Source organism: Tursiops truncatus, chromosome 11, assembly GCF_011762595.2.
Source record: "Tursiops truncatus isolate mTurTru1 chromosome 11, mTurTru1.mat.Y, whole genome shotgun sequence".
Taxonomy (NCBI): Eukaryota; Metazoa; Chordata; class Mammalia; order Artiodactyla; family Delphinidae; genus Tursiops; species Tursiops truncatus.
Genome location: NC_047044.1, coordinates 78,342,133 through 78,359,037, shown reverse-complemented (window position 1 = coordinate 78,359,037; position 16,905 = coordinate 78,342,133). Strand labels below are relative to the sequence as shown.

The 16,905-nt window shown below is 32.9% G+C and overlaps 1 protein-coding gene across 2 annotated transcripts in view; it reads right to left on the bottom strand.

Moving 5' to 3' along the window:
• Positions 1-16,905, bottom strand: part of ERGIC2 (ERGIC and golgi 2) — a 36,403-nt gene that overhangs the window by 12,928 nt on the left and 6,570 nt on the right. The window contains exons 1-6 of one of the 2 annotated variants that reach the window (XM_019935793.3): positions 15,594-15,664; positions 13,473-13,615; positions 11,854-11,962; positions 9,909-9,955; positions 9,065-9,135; positions 4,094-4,134 (exon numbers count right to left, since the gene is read on the bottom strand). In XM_019935793.3, coding sequence (XP_019791352.1) covers positions 4,094-4,134; positions 9,065-9,135; positions 9,909-9,955; positions 11,854-11,962; positions 13,473-13,578 — 374 coding nt within the window. In that variant the 5' untranslated portion in view covers positions 13,579-13,615; positions 15,594-15,664. Of the gene's footprint in view, positions 1-4,093; positions 4,135-9,064; positions 9,136-9,908; positions 9,956-11,853; positions 11,963-13,472; positions 13,616-15,593; positions 15,665-16,905 lie in introns of those variants that run through there. The other variant, XM_004320127.4, reaches the window with a different exon arrangement.

Here is a 16,905-nt window from a genome sequence, read left to right as displayed (position 1 = left end):
CCTTAAGTCTGTCTAATTCCATCAGTAATGAATGTGTGGACACTAATTACATGTCCATTATTGGTGGAATCAGGGTCACCAAGAAAGAACTTCTGTTCACCTGAATATCTAAATTCATCTTTCATGCATGCACGCAGCAATAACAAAATTCTTAGTTTTTGTCGGGCACTGAATAAAGTGTTACAGATACAAAGAATGAGACAAATAAGGGGCCACATAATAGATGTGATGGACTTAAAGGGGCATGTTACTGGGGGTTAAATCCACACAGGAGCATCCAATTCTCATTACAAACCAGGCCACAGTTAATATCACCTAGTGTCTGCCTTTTCCAAAGAAACCTGAACTTTATCCTATGACAAGACCATTCTAAACAAACTATTATATTCTACCTATAATTTTTAAAAAGAACATCAGCATATAAAGTATAGGATTATAGAGAACAAAGTATTCATTTGAGAACTCATGCTTAGATTTTCTTTTTAAATATACTTTGCCACTAAAAACACATTAGTTGCTTGAAGATTTTTTTTTTTTACAAAATTGTTGCATTTACATAACTCATGAAATTACTTATTCTGAAGAACAAAACCAAGAATAAAAGTATTTCTTCTCTCTAATATTTCTAACATTTTCAACAATAACTTTGTATCTTTAGATATAATCCTATTTTATATCCTTTAATCTATCTTTATATAACTAACATCCAAAGTCACCTGTATCACAGTTCAAACTCAGCAAGTACAAAATTTACACCCAGAGGGAAAGGAGGGATGAATAGACAAAACTGGGAATTTTCAGGGCAGTAAAACTACAGGTACTGTAATGGTGAGTACATGTCATTATGTATTTGTTAAAACTCAAAGAGTGTACATCTCCAAGAGTGAACTCTAACGTAAACTATGGACTCTGGGCAATAATGATGTGTTCATGTAGGTGCATAGACTGTAAGAAATGTACTACTCTGGTGTGGGATATTGATAACAATGGAGGCTGTACACGGGTGGGGGCAGGGGATATTTGGGTACTCTGTACTTTTCACTCAGTTTTGCTGTAAACCTAAAAATACTCTTAAAAAGTCTTTAAAATATATATACACATACATACACACACATAAATAACTTGGAAAAATTATTAACAAACATAGGAACTTAAAGAAGAAGCAAATGTAAATGAGAATATATTTCACATCCCATCATAATGATATAATAAACATTTTTTAGAAGTGCAAGCGAGAGATAAAGATAAAATACGTATGTACCACCGACTAAGAACACTGGTAACAGGCCTATTTAAAATAAAAAGTCATTTTTATACTGTAAATTTACTATAAATAAAAAACAGTAATCAGGAAGGCTATGTCTAGGCTTTGAGATTTCCTTTTACTAAAGGAAAGAGATTAATTGGGATCCTAAATATTTTAAGAAAGCAGAACAATTGAAAGACAACTTAAATATCTTTTAGCAAATTCTACAGGTAAAGAACGTTTTGGTATGCACATTATTCAGGTTGTTAGGTCTTAGGCATCTCTAATCCATTCAAGAATATTTGTTTAGAAGCAGAACATGATAATCTAGGAAGCTTCAAGAGGCCAGATCCCATCTTCAGATTTACATGTACAAAGACTTAAAATCTTTAGATCTAATGCTAACAGAAATTGAAAGCTTCATATTTTTGCATGTCTTGTATTTCCAGAGTTCAACTTTTATTGCTTGGTCAGTGGGAAAAGAGGTTGATGACACCAAACTGTATGCTGTATGTGTGTCTTCTGTTTCCAGAGTTTAACTTTTAGTGCTGGGCAGTGGGAAAAGAGGTTGATGACACCAAACTCGTGTGTGTGTGTGTGTGTGTGTGTGTGTGTGTGTGTGTGTGTGTGTGTGTGTGTGTGTGTGTGTGTGTGTGTGTGTGTGTGTGTGTGTGTGTGTGTCTGTGTACGTGTATAACTTCTGCCTCAAATATACCAATAAATACCCAAGTTTATATTCCATATATAAAAGGATGTAGAAAATTCTACTACGATGGAAAATGTCTATCATTTTAACAGTAAAAACACAATCTCTTCCCTCACTTACTACTAGTCTTGAACACTAAATAAAATTCTAGATGAAAGGAGACTTCTCACTTTAACATTTCTGGAATAAAGTAATGTATTTCATCTCTGGATGGCTCTCTACTAAAAGCGCTAGAAGCCCAGAGACACCTAATATTCAGTTATTTTGTTCAATACATTCGTTTCAACTTTAATTTTAAAAGCTCTCCAAATGGTGAAAGTAGAAATTAAAAGAGAAAGGCCTTTGAAATGTACTTAGGGACTAGAAAGAAACAAAAAAAAAATGGGTAAAAAAATTTTTTTGTAATAATCTTAAATTAGGTAATGCCTTTTTAAGCATAAGACATAGTCTAGAAAACAAAAAGAAAGAAAAGAGTGGGGATGGGGTAACTATTTAAAACAAAGAACTAATTTCTTTAATATACAAAAAATTGGGCTTCCCTGGTGGCGCAGTGGTTAAGAATCCACCTGCCAATGCAGGGGACATGGGTTTGAGCCCTGGTCCAAGAAGATCTCATATGCTGCGGAGCAACTAAGCCTGTGTGCCACAACTACTGAGCCTGCGCTCCACTCTAGAGCCCACGAGCCATGGCTACTGAAGCCCGTGTGCCTAGAGCCCGTGCTCCGCAACAAGAGAAGCCACTGCAATGAGAAGCCCAGCACTGCAATGAAGAGCAGCGCCACCCCCACCCCCACCCCCCCCACCCCGCTCGCCACAACTAGAGAAAGCCCTTGCGTAGCAACAAAGACCCAATGCAGCCAAAAAACAAACAAAACAACAAAAAAAATTGTTTAAAGTTATTAAGAAAACAATCAAGCAAAATGGGCATACGGCATGAGCAATTAGTTTCACACACACAAAAATACAAATGGGAAAAAAATAATCCACAGATATTAAACTGATTTACAAAGAAATGCTAACTAAAACAAGTACAATACCAGTTTTCACGAATCAAATTGGCAAAAATAAAAAAAGTCTGGTTATACCCACTGTTGGTGAGGTTGTATAGAAACAAGTACTCTCACATATTGATAGCTTTGGAATATAAATGAAACTATTTGGGGAAGATGTTTGGCATTATCTATCAAAATTTTTTTCCAGTTTTACTAATATATAACATTGTATAAGACTAAGGTATAAACATATGATTTGACAGATGTATATATGTGAAATGATTACCACCGTAAGTTTAGTTAACAACCACCACCTACCTCACCATTACAAATTTTCTTCCTTGTCATGAGAACTTATCAAAACATTAAATATACTCTAAAAGATAAATTTCTTTTCTAGAAACTTTATATATATATATACATATATTCACTCAAGTACATGAGGAATATGTATATATATATATATACATTCACACAAGGAATTAGATTCAAGAATTTTCACTGAGCATTGATATTAGAATCTTTGCAAGCAATCTAAATGCCCATCGATAAGTATCCAATTAAATAAATTATAGCTTATCCATAAAGGGTACCACTATATGTACTTAAGTGGGAAGATGTGCAAAATATAAGGTTAGGTTGGAAAAAGAAAGTTATAAAACAAATGTATAGAATGACCCCATTTGTATTAGGAAAAAAATAACATAAGCAAATATGGAAACATGTAGAAAATTATACACAAACAGAATATTTGTAGCAGGCTACACAAGAAATTTAACTCTGGTTATTACCACCAGTTAGTGGCACTAGGTTTAGAGAATGATGAGGAGGCTTTTACTTTCACTTTATATCCTTTATATTCAAATTTGATCATATATTGCTTTTAAAATTTTTTAAATAGTTAATACAATTTTAAATGAAAACTAAAATGTATTTATGATTCAAAGTGCATTAAAGATTATATGACTTTCCTAAGATCTGATAAAATCTTTGAAAGTGTAAAGATTATATTATATACTATATTCTGCTAATATTTCATCCAAAGAAATGCCTAGATAAATATATTAATCTATGAATAATATACAGTAGACAAAATAGACAAAGCATGATCTAATTTCTATGGACCACAATACTTTGTTTACTTGTTACCTCTGCCACTCTTTTTGCTGTGGTGAAAGATCAAATATTGCCTGAAATAAAGGAAAACATAATCACTAGCACTGTCAATTTCTCTTGGCTCTTATATCATAATTTTTTAAAATTTTCTTTGACCAAGGAACAAATTTATAGTAACATTAAAAACAAGTATTCATAATTTACATTTAATCTTCCATAAGTCAAACTAAAAAATTTTTAATTTTACTCAAAAGTAGTATAAAGAAATTTCACTAATTGCGAATATTTTTCTATTACAGTTATCTACATTTATAGGAATGGATACAATGCAATCTATCACATGTACAAAATGGTATTTTAAGACTTAAAATCATTTAAATGATGCCAGCATGAAACTTAAGTATTTAAAAGAGAAGAAGAAATGAAAAAGACATACAGCTTAAGTATAATATTCAAGCATCCAAAGCCCATATTCTTGCCAGGAAAATACCATGATAAAATCAAAAAGTTTTGAAATGACCTAACAATGTCACTATAATTCCCAAATGTATTAATCAAGAAAGAATAATTCAAGAAATTTTATCTAGGCACTATGTTCACCAATTCAAAGACAAACTTAGCTACTTTGTAGAATCAGAGGAAAAGAGGCAAACTTCTCACAGTTTGTGGCAATACCCACAATTTAATTTTCCAACAAAAAGTCCACTTTTGATTTTTAAAAGGCGATTTATAACAAGGCATATTAATTCTACTTTCTAACTTATCAATATCATTAATGATCCCTCCATAATCATGCCCTAACCTACTACTCTCTCACTATAAATCCTTTCTCTTTAACCCCTCATTCCATCAGACAGTTCTACCTCTGTGCCTTTGGTTATTTAATTATATCAACCTGGAACCTTCCTCTCCTGTAACTGTGACCCTAATGTCAGTCTAAATTCTATATGCCACTTGCTCTAGGTTAATGATTACAGTGAAATTACTTTGATTACTCCTCCTGCTGAACTTGTCTATACCTTGCTTCCCAACCTTTTTCACAGCACAGCACACAAAGAAAGTGCTATAAAACACACCATGGCAAACAGATGAGGCTACATGCAACTGCCCCCCAGTTACCTTGTGAATAAAACTACTGACAGCAGGGACTATGTGATTCACCCTTTGACTTCCCCAAACTGCTCGGTATAGTGCTTAACACAGCGGGTAAAGAACTACTGAGTGGCCTACTTTGTGCTCGGCACTATGCTACTTAAATCATTATCTCACTTAACCTTCATAACAACCTTGTGAGTTTGTTATTATTCTCTCCTTTTTATATATAAAAAAGAACTCAAAAGATTAAAAAATTTTTTGAAAAATCACAGATAATGAAGGTCAGTATATAAACCCAACTATGTCAGATTCTTCACTTTCTCACATACCTAAAAGTAGTTCTTTTCTTTAAATAAATAGTAGCTATCATAGCATATTGTGTGATCATGGTTTAGAAACCAGTAAAATTATTAGAATTAAGTTTTTAATATTCAGACTGCATATTAAAAGAATGAGTGAAAATTTAAAAACAAGTAAAAATTATCTCAAATAATTTTACATTAATAATAATTCTTAAATATTTTAATATAAATTAGGACAAGGGAATGAATACTTACCAGAAACACTGTTAAACGTTTTAAAAATTACTGATAAAAATATACAATTACATATTTTTAAGTTTCTAACTTTCTGGCTAAGACATGACTTTTAGTTCATGACAGTTAAATTAAAATAAAACTTTCTTCTTCTACAAATGATTGAAAGAAATGGCAGAAGCTGTTACAATGGAATAATCAAAAATGGAATAATCAAAGATCCTGCCACAATTACATAATTCTAACATATTCATCAGTGCCTAATACCTGCAATGCATTATGCTTTACATTTTGTGAGCTATAAAGAAGAAAAAATAAAGTAATTGCTTTTCAGGAGCTTAGAATCTAGCTGAAGAGACAAGCTGTCCAGAAAAAATATTTATTAAAAAAATCAGAGACTTAATAAACGTGAAGAGAGTGGGAGTGACAGTATGGAGCGAATGCTAGAAAAACAGCATAAATAAATTTTAGTGGATAAGTTCAAGATGATTATCTCCTCAAATTCTCACAATGTCCAAAGAAACAGAAAAATGAGGACACAAACTGTATCATTATTTTAAATCATTTTAAATAGTATCCATATGTTGGAAATTATCAAAAACTTATGCAAGACAGCATACAAGGGAGACTAAATTGAGAAAAGAGCCCAACACATAATTTATTTCATGGGACAGGAAAATCCATGTAAGCAGTAAATCCCCAATTCAGAGTAACAGAGGAAAACAGGTGATAAAAGATAACAAGACACTTGAGGAAGAGACAGTCACCATCCTAAGAAGACTTCTAGCAGTTCAATCGAGTACCAGAGACCACATCACAAAGGGCATTCCACAGCATTATTATTCCCAGCTTACATGTGACCTGGACTGTATTCTAAATTAAGCAAAACTACTGTTACAGCTGGCTGCTAATGAGGACAGTCACACCAGTTAAAGAAAAAAGGAATTACCCTAGCTAAATTTAACCTGTCAAAACAAATACGGAAAAGGAAATGTGGGGTGCCCTGGTGAACTACTCTGCCATCCTGAACCCAATGTGACTTCCTCCTTTCTTTTCAAAAGCATCTGAAGCTCTAATTTTGCTTAGAAGAAACACAGTATATCTAAACTATATATCCTTCTCCTTTCATTTACGTCTGGAAAAAAAAAAAGTGGGGGTGGGGAGGGAAAGGGAACCGACATAACTCAAGTCTATCTCAACTCTCAGTCAGTTAACTGGCCATTTATTTTCCCATCCTAAAGATGAACAAGAAAATAGATAGCTAGATAGCTAGATAGACAAAAAGATTCATCAATTTGAAAGAAGTGGTAAATCTGAGGTCCGAGGGCTAATTTTCCTTTGTGATACCATTTCTAAAAAGAAGAAGAAAAGTGAAGTTTTTCTAATTATTTCTCAATGAGATTTATCATCATGAAGACAGAAAAAAACGGAGTGATCTGCAATATATCAAAGGTGGAAAATATAATCACTGAATTTTAAAACATAATGAAGGCATTGAAAAAAAAAAGACTGATCCTGCTGGATCAAGGTCATCTCCCAGAACTCACAGATAAAGTTCAAAATATGCATCTTATGCAAGAATTGATAAAAATATTGAGAACCACTCCATGAAATTCAACATCACTTGATAAGAATTTTAAAAAACAGAGGTAAAACCGTTACTCTGAACATCATTAAAGCAAACAAACAAGCAAAAACACTTAAAACTTCAGATCATTAATACCATCAAAAGCCAAAAATAACTGAAGGGGATCCACACTTGGATATACAGGATAAATATTTGAATTTCAAAAGTAAAAGAAAAAAGCATATAAGTAGATAAATATGTTACCTACAAAGAAAAAAAAAATTGTGCCAGAAGGCAATAAAGGAATGTCTATAAAGTTCTGAGTGTAAAACACCATAAAGCAAGAATTCTATCCTCAGCCAACCTTACATGTATTGAGAACAGAATGACATAGGCGGTCTGTCATAAAACATAACCCACATATTCTTGCTGATAAAGAAGTCACAAAAAGTCCCTCACAAAACGATAAACAAAAATAAAGAAACTAAGAAGGGTAGAAAGTAAAAGCAATAAAACATAAAGTTGAATAATTATTCCTAAAATAGTATGAAACAGAATACAAATGTTAGTGTCTGATAATAATCATCTAGATCTAAATTTCCAGATAATAGTTTAACATGCAATAACATGGTACCTGAATTTGTAAGGTTCCTAACCTCATTTAAAATTACTGATATCAATTTTTTGAGTGGCAATACAGGAGGTAGGAAGTAGGGTGGTTCAGAGTGGCAGTAACAAAAGTTACTTTTTCTTTAGAAAATTTTATTTTAAAAGTGTGTATCAAAAGGCATAAATATATTTTGTTCATGTAAACTAAAAATAATTTGGTAATCAAAACTGAACTAAGAGCTTCCCTTTTTTCTCCTCCACCTATTCAGTTACTTCTAATCCTCCTCCATCACCTTTAGTCTTCACTTTGCAATTTTGTTTAAAGAGGGTTCACAACTGTCAATGGTAAACAAAACAACTCAAGAACGCATGGGTAAACATAAGTACCACAATGCCAACAGAGCAGTCAGCAAGGCAGAGTAGCTGGGAGTTCCATGCTTTGTTTTCTAAAGCTTCTTTAGGGCTAGTTCTGATCATGACCTGTTATCACCCACCCCTGTAATGTGATACCTGCCCCTGTAATGTGATGGTGTTTTCTAACAAATTAATTCTATTACACACAACTTGTACTATGAAAACAATAAGAGAATGTCAGTATTTCATTAGGTCTGGGAAATGGAGGTGTGAAGGAGAGAGGAAGAACTAAATGCATATGAAATTTCTCCTCTTAGATAATGCTTCATTCTTGATTACAAGAGAAATATAGCTCAAACGTTTTTAAGAACTTAAATTTGGTAAAAGAAGAATACAAATAAGACATAGAATTTCCAAATCATTAGAAGAAAAGAAGAAAATTTCATCACTATAGCAACTGTATAAAAGAGAAAAGGAAACTGTTAGGAAGCATTAACAAAAAATATAAAATAAGTATAAGATTATAGAGGCTTATCCAGAATGCTAACAAGGCTTTGGTTTAGATATAATTTGGTAATTATATTTACATAATTTGGTAATTAGATATAATTTTTTCTTCCCCCTAAATGTTTACAAAGAATATGGAATATTTGTTTGTTTTGTTTTTGTTTTATTTTTTACTGAAGTATAGCTGATTTACAATGTTGTATACTACTTTTGAATTAAGAAAATATATTTTTAAAAAACTAGCTCAGACAAAATTAAAAGCAAATATCAAAACTGTCTTCAAGGGAACAATTCCTCAAAGCATACTATTTAAAAGAACATGTAAATCAAACTTACTGGTTCATAAACTAGACCATCTGCAGATGCAACCATTGTTTCTGCTAAATCCAATACATCTGCTCCAATATCTGCATAGAAAAGAATTAGAAGTTTTATATTCTATGCTGAGAGTCAAACTATATCCACTAACCACTAACATAAGAAAAAATAAATGGAAAAGGAAAAGAGATTTAAGGTTGTTCTTAGATGAAATCTTTTAGAAATTAATTTCCTTAATTGGATAAAATGATTTCACACTTTAAAAAATTTTGTCTGAACTACTGAATTCTTGGTCTCTCCTTTTCAAGCAGTAATTTAAGACACAATTTAAGATGAAAAAGCATCCTCATTTTTGAGAACTATACTGATTCAAACATTATCTATCTAGCATATTAACATTTTTCCACTTCTACCAGTATAATTAAGTGAAGCCAGCGAAGAAAACAGAAAAGGGTAACATCACCATTAACTCAAAAGATTTGGATCTGTATTTTAATATGCAGAAGTAAAAGTAAAGGGTAGTAAATTGAAACTGTAAAAGAGGATATGTTTCTGGAATGTGGATGCAAAAATCAGTATGCCAAACAAGAAAGAAATAAAGGATATACCTAAACTAGAACTTCGATTTATAAAAATTTGCTCCAATTTTCTTTCATTTTAATTATACTAATGTGAAAGTTAAATCTCTTTATGGAGAAGAAATTTAAAGAATACAAGCTGGGGAGAAAAACACTTTGTATTCTTAAATTAAGATATCATAAAGGAAAAATAAAGTTAAAACAACCAGTGGCTTTTACTTTTTACTAGCAACTGTTTAAACCATAATCTATATATGCAATCATCAGGTTAAACACGTACTTACACTGACACTTCATGGCAACAGTAATATCTATATTGATTCTCAATTTGCTAAAAGACAAAAAGGAAACATTAGAACCTACCAATTGATCAACAAAACATGATCAATATAAATCAACTGATCTATGAAAAACTTGGACTTCATACAGAATAAAATATGTCAATTAGAACTTGGATAGCATTCATATGGGCAAAACAAAGGCACTTTAAAAGTAAAAATCCTATTTTGTAATAATTCCAAAAGTCTTTCTGATTTTACAAATTTTTAACACAGTATCCTTCATTTTAATGGCAATTCTACAATTAGTAAGTCCAAGCAACTCAGAAAAAAGTATTAACCTCTGTTTACATAAACCTTACGTAGACTATGCCATTAAACAATACAAAACTTTCAAAATCAAAAGTTAGGAATTGAAAGCCTTTCTCTCCTTATTTACCAAATAAATACCAGACATCAGGCATTGTACCTGATGTCCTACAAATACTATCCTCTTTATTCCTTACCATGGACCTATAAAGTAGATAGCTTCAGTTCTACAAATAAGCCAATGGTGTTTACGGCAGTTTAAATAAATGCCTGGCTTAAGACCACATAACTACTGAAGTGGCATATTGGAAACTAGGTCTGTGTGACTCAAGATGAATGTACCCAAATTACCAGAAAAAAAACCCCCACAAAACCTGATTCTTAAAGTTTTGCATGGCCTTTTAAAAAGGCTCAACCAATGCCTTATTTTCAAATATTTAGTTCAAATCAAATTAATTTTCAAATAGCAGAATCAGTGCCATGAATAACAGAATGAGTACAATCAGGATCAGTCCTGTCCTGCGCTTCCTATCAAAACTTTTTTTCACTCTAATAATTTTCATCTGGTTTCAATAGGGAGTACAGATTTTTAGAACTTCACAGAGTCTTAAAGTACTCTAGAGTTCAAACTGTGTTCCAAATAACCCTGGGGTTTAGGCTCAGATTTATAGGAAGAGGGTGAGGTCAAGCAGACAGGCTTCTAGGCATCCCCACTACACTTATGTGGTGAACTACATGACTTCATTTAGAAAGAATAAAAATTATTTCATTGGTGCTAAAAAAAACCAAAATAAGAAAAACAACGAATTCCTTAAAAACTAATGGCATTAAGAATAACACTGATGTTATAGATCAAGAAACTGACGCCCGAAAGAAGCCAGTTGTATGACTTGCCCAAGGTTACACAGCAACTATTACAAATGTTGACTGACTGAATTCTCACTGACCTGAAGAGGAAAGTACTATAATTAGTATCCCCATTTTACAGAAAAGGAAACTGAAGCACACGCAGAAATAGATTTAGTAAGTTCCCTAAAGTCACATACTTAGTAAATGGCAGAGCTGGGATTGAAATTGAGAAGTAAATGTTTCCTGCTATCTAGTGCAATCTAAGTATTATAAACCTGTTATCTTCAATCAATTAAAAAATACAAATAATACAAATAAAGTATATTTTGTCTCCTAATTAAGGTACTAATATTTTCAAAGGTTTAAAAGTGATGCTGTTTACCTTAAAATATAGTTTATACACAATTTACAACAATCAAGCTATAAGCATAAACAATGTAACCTTAGACAATTTATTTTCCAGTTCACACAGATCAGTAAGATACTTCAAAATCTAAAGAGTAAACAATTTCAAAACATCAAACAATTTCCGTCATTTCAACATCTAAGGAAAAACATATTCTCCTAACCTTTTTAAACAAATGCATATTCAATCAGAGAACCTTTCTCTTAGAATTTAACCAGTATTCAAATTATTCTAAAATGTTTTACCTAATGCATACAATTAATGAGGATTTTTCAGTACTATTTCTTCAGAATTAAAATAAACCAAGTATAAAAGGTTAGACTTTTTTTTTTAACATGTTACCTTCAGAGCAATTTAAATCTAAAGGTATTTCAAAAAAAAAGTTACCTAGAAAAATCCTTGTCTACTTCATATTCATACTTCATCCATGTATCTTGATATACTGAAAATTCCATTATAGTTAATAAAGCCATAGTGGTAAATGCTATTAGAGAAACTGAGAAACCAACAAAAAAGGAAAGAATTAAAACAATTTTTAAAAGGTAAACAGCAGGAAACCATTTTAAGTAAGATTAAAATTAGCAAAGAATACCCTAATATGATTGCCACGTGAATGAATACAATAAAAGGTTTTTCTTAAAATAGTCATTATAAATTTTTTTCTAAAACAGCTCAAAAATGAAGATTTAATGAACACAAACATGAACACAAACATTTGCACTATTGAGAAAGCATTTTATTTCTTCAATACAAAGGACATTTCTCACTAAATAGATTTGTCAAAATTCTACAAATACATAAAACTTTTACCTTGTTATATATAGCAGTGTCACAGATAAGATAAATGATGAAAGTAAGCATAAGTTTCACAACACAAATTTGAAAGTAGTCCCCTCATAATTAAAAATGCATCCATGCCTATAGTCCAATTAAAAAAAAACTAGCTTAATTTCTTAGATCCTAAGAATCCACAACAATCTGTGTCAGAATCTCAAATAACATCTCCAAATCGCTAATAAAACTTTCTACTTTGAAAGCTCCTAAGTATTTCACTTCATTTATAAAACTAAAAGATCTAACAAAAAGAAAAAGCACTATCATATACTATGACAAACTGCACTTAAAATGGATTGTGCATCAAGAACTTGTACTATTTTCATTAACAAAAGTTAATCACAAGAGATTAGAAATAGCAAGCAATTTATTATACATTTTACTAAATGAAATGTCAATCTTATGGGAAGTACATTGTCTTATCAGCTCTTCATGGGGAAAGAAATAATAGTTAATACTGTTATAGTTGCATATTTTTCTGATATATTTCATTATTTATTTATTTAACAAATACTACTATCTGTACCAGGCACTGCTCTGAGCATTTTATAAATATTAATTTATTTAATTGCTACTGCAACTCTACCTGGCAAATACTGATAGCATCCCCATTTCATGGAAGAAGAAACTAAAGCATAGACAGATTAACTTCCTCAAGATCAAGTATTTAGGAAGGGGCAGAGGTGGAATTTAAATATAGACAGTCTGATTCCAAAGTCTAAGCTCTTAACTATTACCCTATGCTGCCTCTCTTCAGTAATGTGAAATTTAAGAATTTTTATTATCATGTCTAAATTGACTTATTCTTAACCAAAACAGACTGAGGCAGTTTCAACATCATTAAACAACTTCAATTCTATTTACATATAATAATCTTGTTAATATATGTATACATAACTCAAGAGCACCAAAGCAGTAAAACTGGATTAATTTGTTCAGTAATATTTTAATAAACACTGCTAAATGCATAGACTGCATTGGGTTGGATGCAAAAAAGAATATATATAAGAATAAAATTAAGGCAAATAGTGTGGCATGAGGACAGACCAACTATAAAGTTACTGCACAGTTCATTGATGAGTTCTTTCTCATGGCTACATTTCTGTATGCTCTTGATTGATAACTTAGAAGTTGCACTTACTGAAGGAGTTTTAATTTGAACTGATACTCACCTGTACCCCCACTGGCTGAAGTCTCTACATAGCTGTCAGGAACTTTTGGAAAGGCATCCAACTCTTTCACCAAACTTAAGGTTTTCTTCCGATTCAGTCGCCTCATCTTCAGGAAAACCTTCTTCTTCTTTCATATAGTCATGCTAAGGAATAAAAAATGAATAAATGAATCCTCCAAAAAAGATTAAAAGGTTTCTTTTATTTTTAGATAACTGAAAAATGTCCTTGGAACAACGTAACATTCTTATTCCTCCTTGAGAAAAAAAGCTTAACACTTATCCACACCTCTTTTTTCTCCACTTCCACCCTGACAAAAAAGTACTAATGACAGGCAATTTACACACACAAACACATTAAATAGCCAAAAAAAGTGAAAATCAATTCAATTACATTTGTAATATTTGAATATACAAATTAAAATAAAGTTTTTCTCCTATGAAATTAACAAAACACATACAAATAATACATTCCCATTAATGGATGACAATGAAGTAAAGTAGATATGCTCATACACTGCTAACAAGAACATAAATATTCACCGCTCTTATTCTAAGTAAATTCCTTTTTTAGGAATGTATCCGAAGGAAACTATCTGTGTTGTGCACAAAAATTTGATGAGGATATTTCTTGTATGGCTATTTTTAAATATTGAAGATAGAAACGAACTCCTCGTATCCAATATACAAATTACAGTGAATTAAAAGTTCTAAATCTATGTAAACACTGAAAATCTTATAAAAGAAAACATTTAATGATGTAAGAAAATACTCATAATACATTAAGCAAAGACCAGAAGGCCATATGCCAGTTATATGGGAGACAGGGAAAAAGATATATGGGAAACAAACTGAAAGCCTATACACAAAATGTTATAAGTAGATCATGGGAGGATTTTGTCTTCTTTACAAAATTTTGGATTTTCCAAATTATCTGCTTTTATAATAAAAATATTATTTAAAAATTGCTTGCTATTCTCTTTTTGATCAATATGCCAACTACATCTAAAATATGCTAGCCATAAAAATAACTGAAATCTCAAATATTTACATAATTTTTTTTTTTTTTGCGGTACGCGGGCCGCTCACTGTTGTGGCCTCTCCCATTGCGGAGCACAGGCTCTGGACGCGCAGGCTCAGCAGCCATGGCTCACGGGCCCAGCCACTCTGCAGCATGTGGGATCTTCCTGGACCGGGGCAAGAACCCGTGTCCCAGCATCGGCAGGCAAACTCTCAACCACTGCGCCACCAGGGAAGCCCTTTATATAATTTTTTTTATCTGACTGATTTATATAAATAATATTATAGGTGACACTACAAGCATTACCAGAAATCAAAGTTGTATTGATAAAATCAACACATAACAGAATAAGTTAAATGGTTGAAAAAGTCACTAAAAGAATGTCTCTAGAAGAAAGCAGAAAGACTTGTCTGAAATCTAAGTAGGATTAATACAGAAAGAACAGACCATAGAAAGAGTATTCATGGAGAAAAAAGGAGACTCAGGGAAGTAAAAACTGGCAGTAATCATGAACACTGTCCAAAAGAGAGCAGGACCTAACCAGAGGCACTACTAATCAGTCCATGAAGGAGCCACTGCCCTAAAGTGAAGCTAAATGCATTAATGGGTTGATTTCATTTGCCATTATAAATACCCAACTAACCCCCTTGCTGATTCCATGCTCAAAAGTGGCCTTCAGAATATAATTTTGCATTTCATGTATATGGTTTTCCTAAGGAAAAAAAAGAACATGTAGACAAGAGATGACAGTGTTTGATCCCCATGACAGTTATAAAACTGCTCTTCTCGGGCTTCCCTGGTGGCACAGTAGTTGGGAGTCCGCCTGCTGATGCGGGGGATGCGGGTTCGTGCCCCGGTCCGGGAGGATCCTGCGTGCCGCGAAGCGGCTGGGCCCGTGGGCCATGGCCGCTGGGCCTGCGCGTCCGGAGCCTGTGCTCCGCGGCGGGAGAGGCCACAACAGTGAGAGGCCCGCATACTGCAAAAAAAACCAAACAAACAAAAAACTGCTCTTCTCATCTGTAAATTAAGCTTCTGAGTGTTTATTAAGCATAAGCCATGTTCCTCAAGTTTGTTCAACTCAGTAATCAAATTTATTTTCTGTACCTGCTTAGCAGTAACGGCACCAAGACTGATCCTTCTTCCATCTTTCAATTTATACTCATTCTTTCCTACAGGGGCTAAATAATAAATATGTTCAAGCCGCTTATCTTTAAGACAAAACTCTCCACGTAAGCTCAAGTCCAACTCCAACTACTGTATAGATCTCCAGCTGCATATCTACAGCAAAACTTAAAGGTATGAGTTGTCCGTATTCATATACTGAGACTACTTCCTTGCCTCTCAACTAAATTTGCTCTCAGCAAGGTTATTAACAACTTGCTTAGTACCAAACCCAACGGACAATTTTTAGCCCTTAATCAATTTTGCTTCTGAGAAAATATATTTTCTCACTTATTCATCACTTCTTTTTCTCCTTGAAAGTCTCTTACCCTGGCTTAGGTAATACCATACTCCTGATTTTTGTTTTACCTCTAAGATATTCTTTGGCTTATTTTGCAGATTCTTCTTCCTCTCAGAGGGCACTAGGCCCTCCTCCCAACCTCCACACTTCCCCCAAGTGATCTCCCATCCCTTCCATTTCTATCTACATGTTGATTCCTCTCAAATCTTTATTCCCAGTCCAAATATTTCTGCAGACATGTATATCTTTTTGTCTTCTATTACATTTTCATTAGGGCATTCCAGAGACAATTCAGACAAAACAAGTCTAAAAATAAATACTTCACCCTACCAAACCTGTTTCTCCTCCTGTGTCCCTATATTCGTTAATGATGACACATGCACCCAAATGCACAAGCTAGAAACATAAGTTGCATCCTTAGACTTAAACTCTTCCTAAATTTCTCTCAAATCTGTCATTTCTTTTCCAGGCCCACTGAGAAGTTCCTTACTAGGAGCCTAGTCTCAGTTGCCATAATCCATCTCTGCATTGCTTCAATCTTCAATCTTTCAATTCACTCTCCACACAACAATCAATAATATTTTTAATACATAAAACTGATCATATAAATTTTATTTTAAAATATTTTTATAGGTCCCCATTACATTTAAAGAGTTTGGACCCTATCCTAACATGGTTTACAAAGCACTCAAAACACAGGCCCTGCTTACCTCGCTTCAAAACCCAATCCCTCAAAGTCTTAGTTCCAACCATACTAAATCACTTTCTATTCCTTAAACATGCTATTCTCTCTACTATAAATATCCTTCCCCCACTCCCCCACCTCTACATTTGGCTAACTCCTATTTACTCTTCAAGTCTGTCTAAATATCTCTCTCAGGGGAAAAAAAAAACTTCTATGACCTCAAACATATGAGTTATAGCATGGCCTCCTAGAACACTGTGCCTTTATCA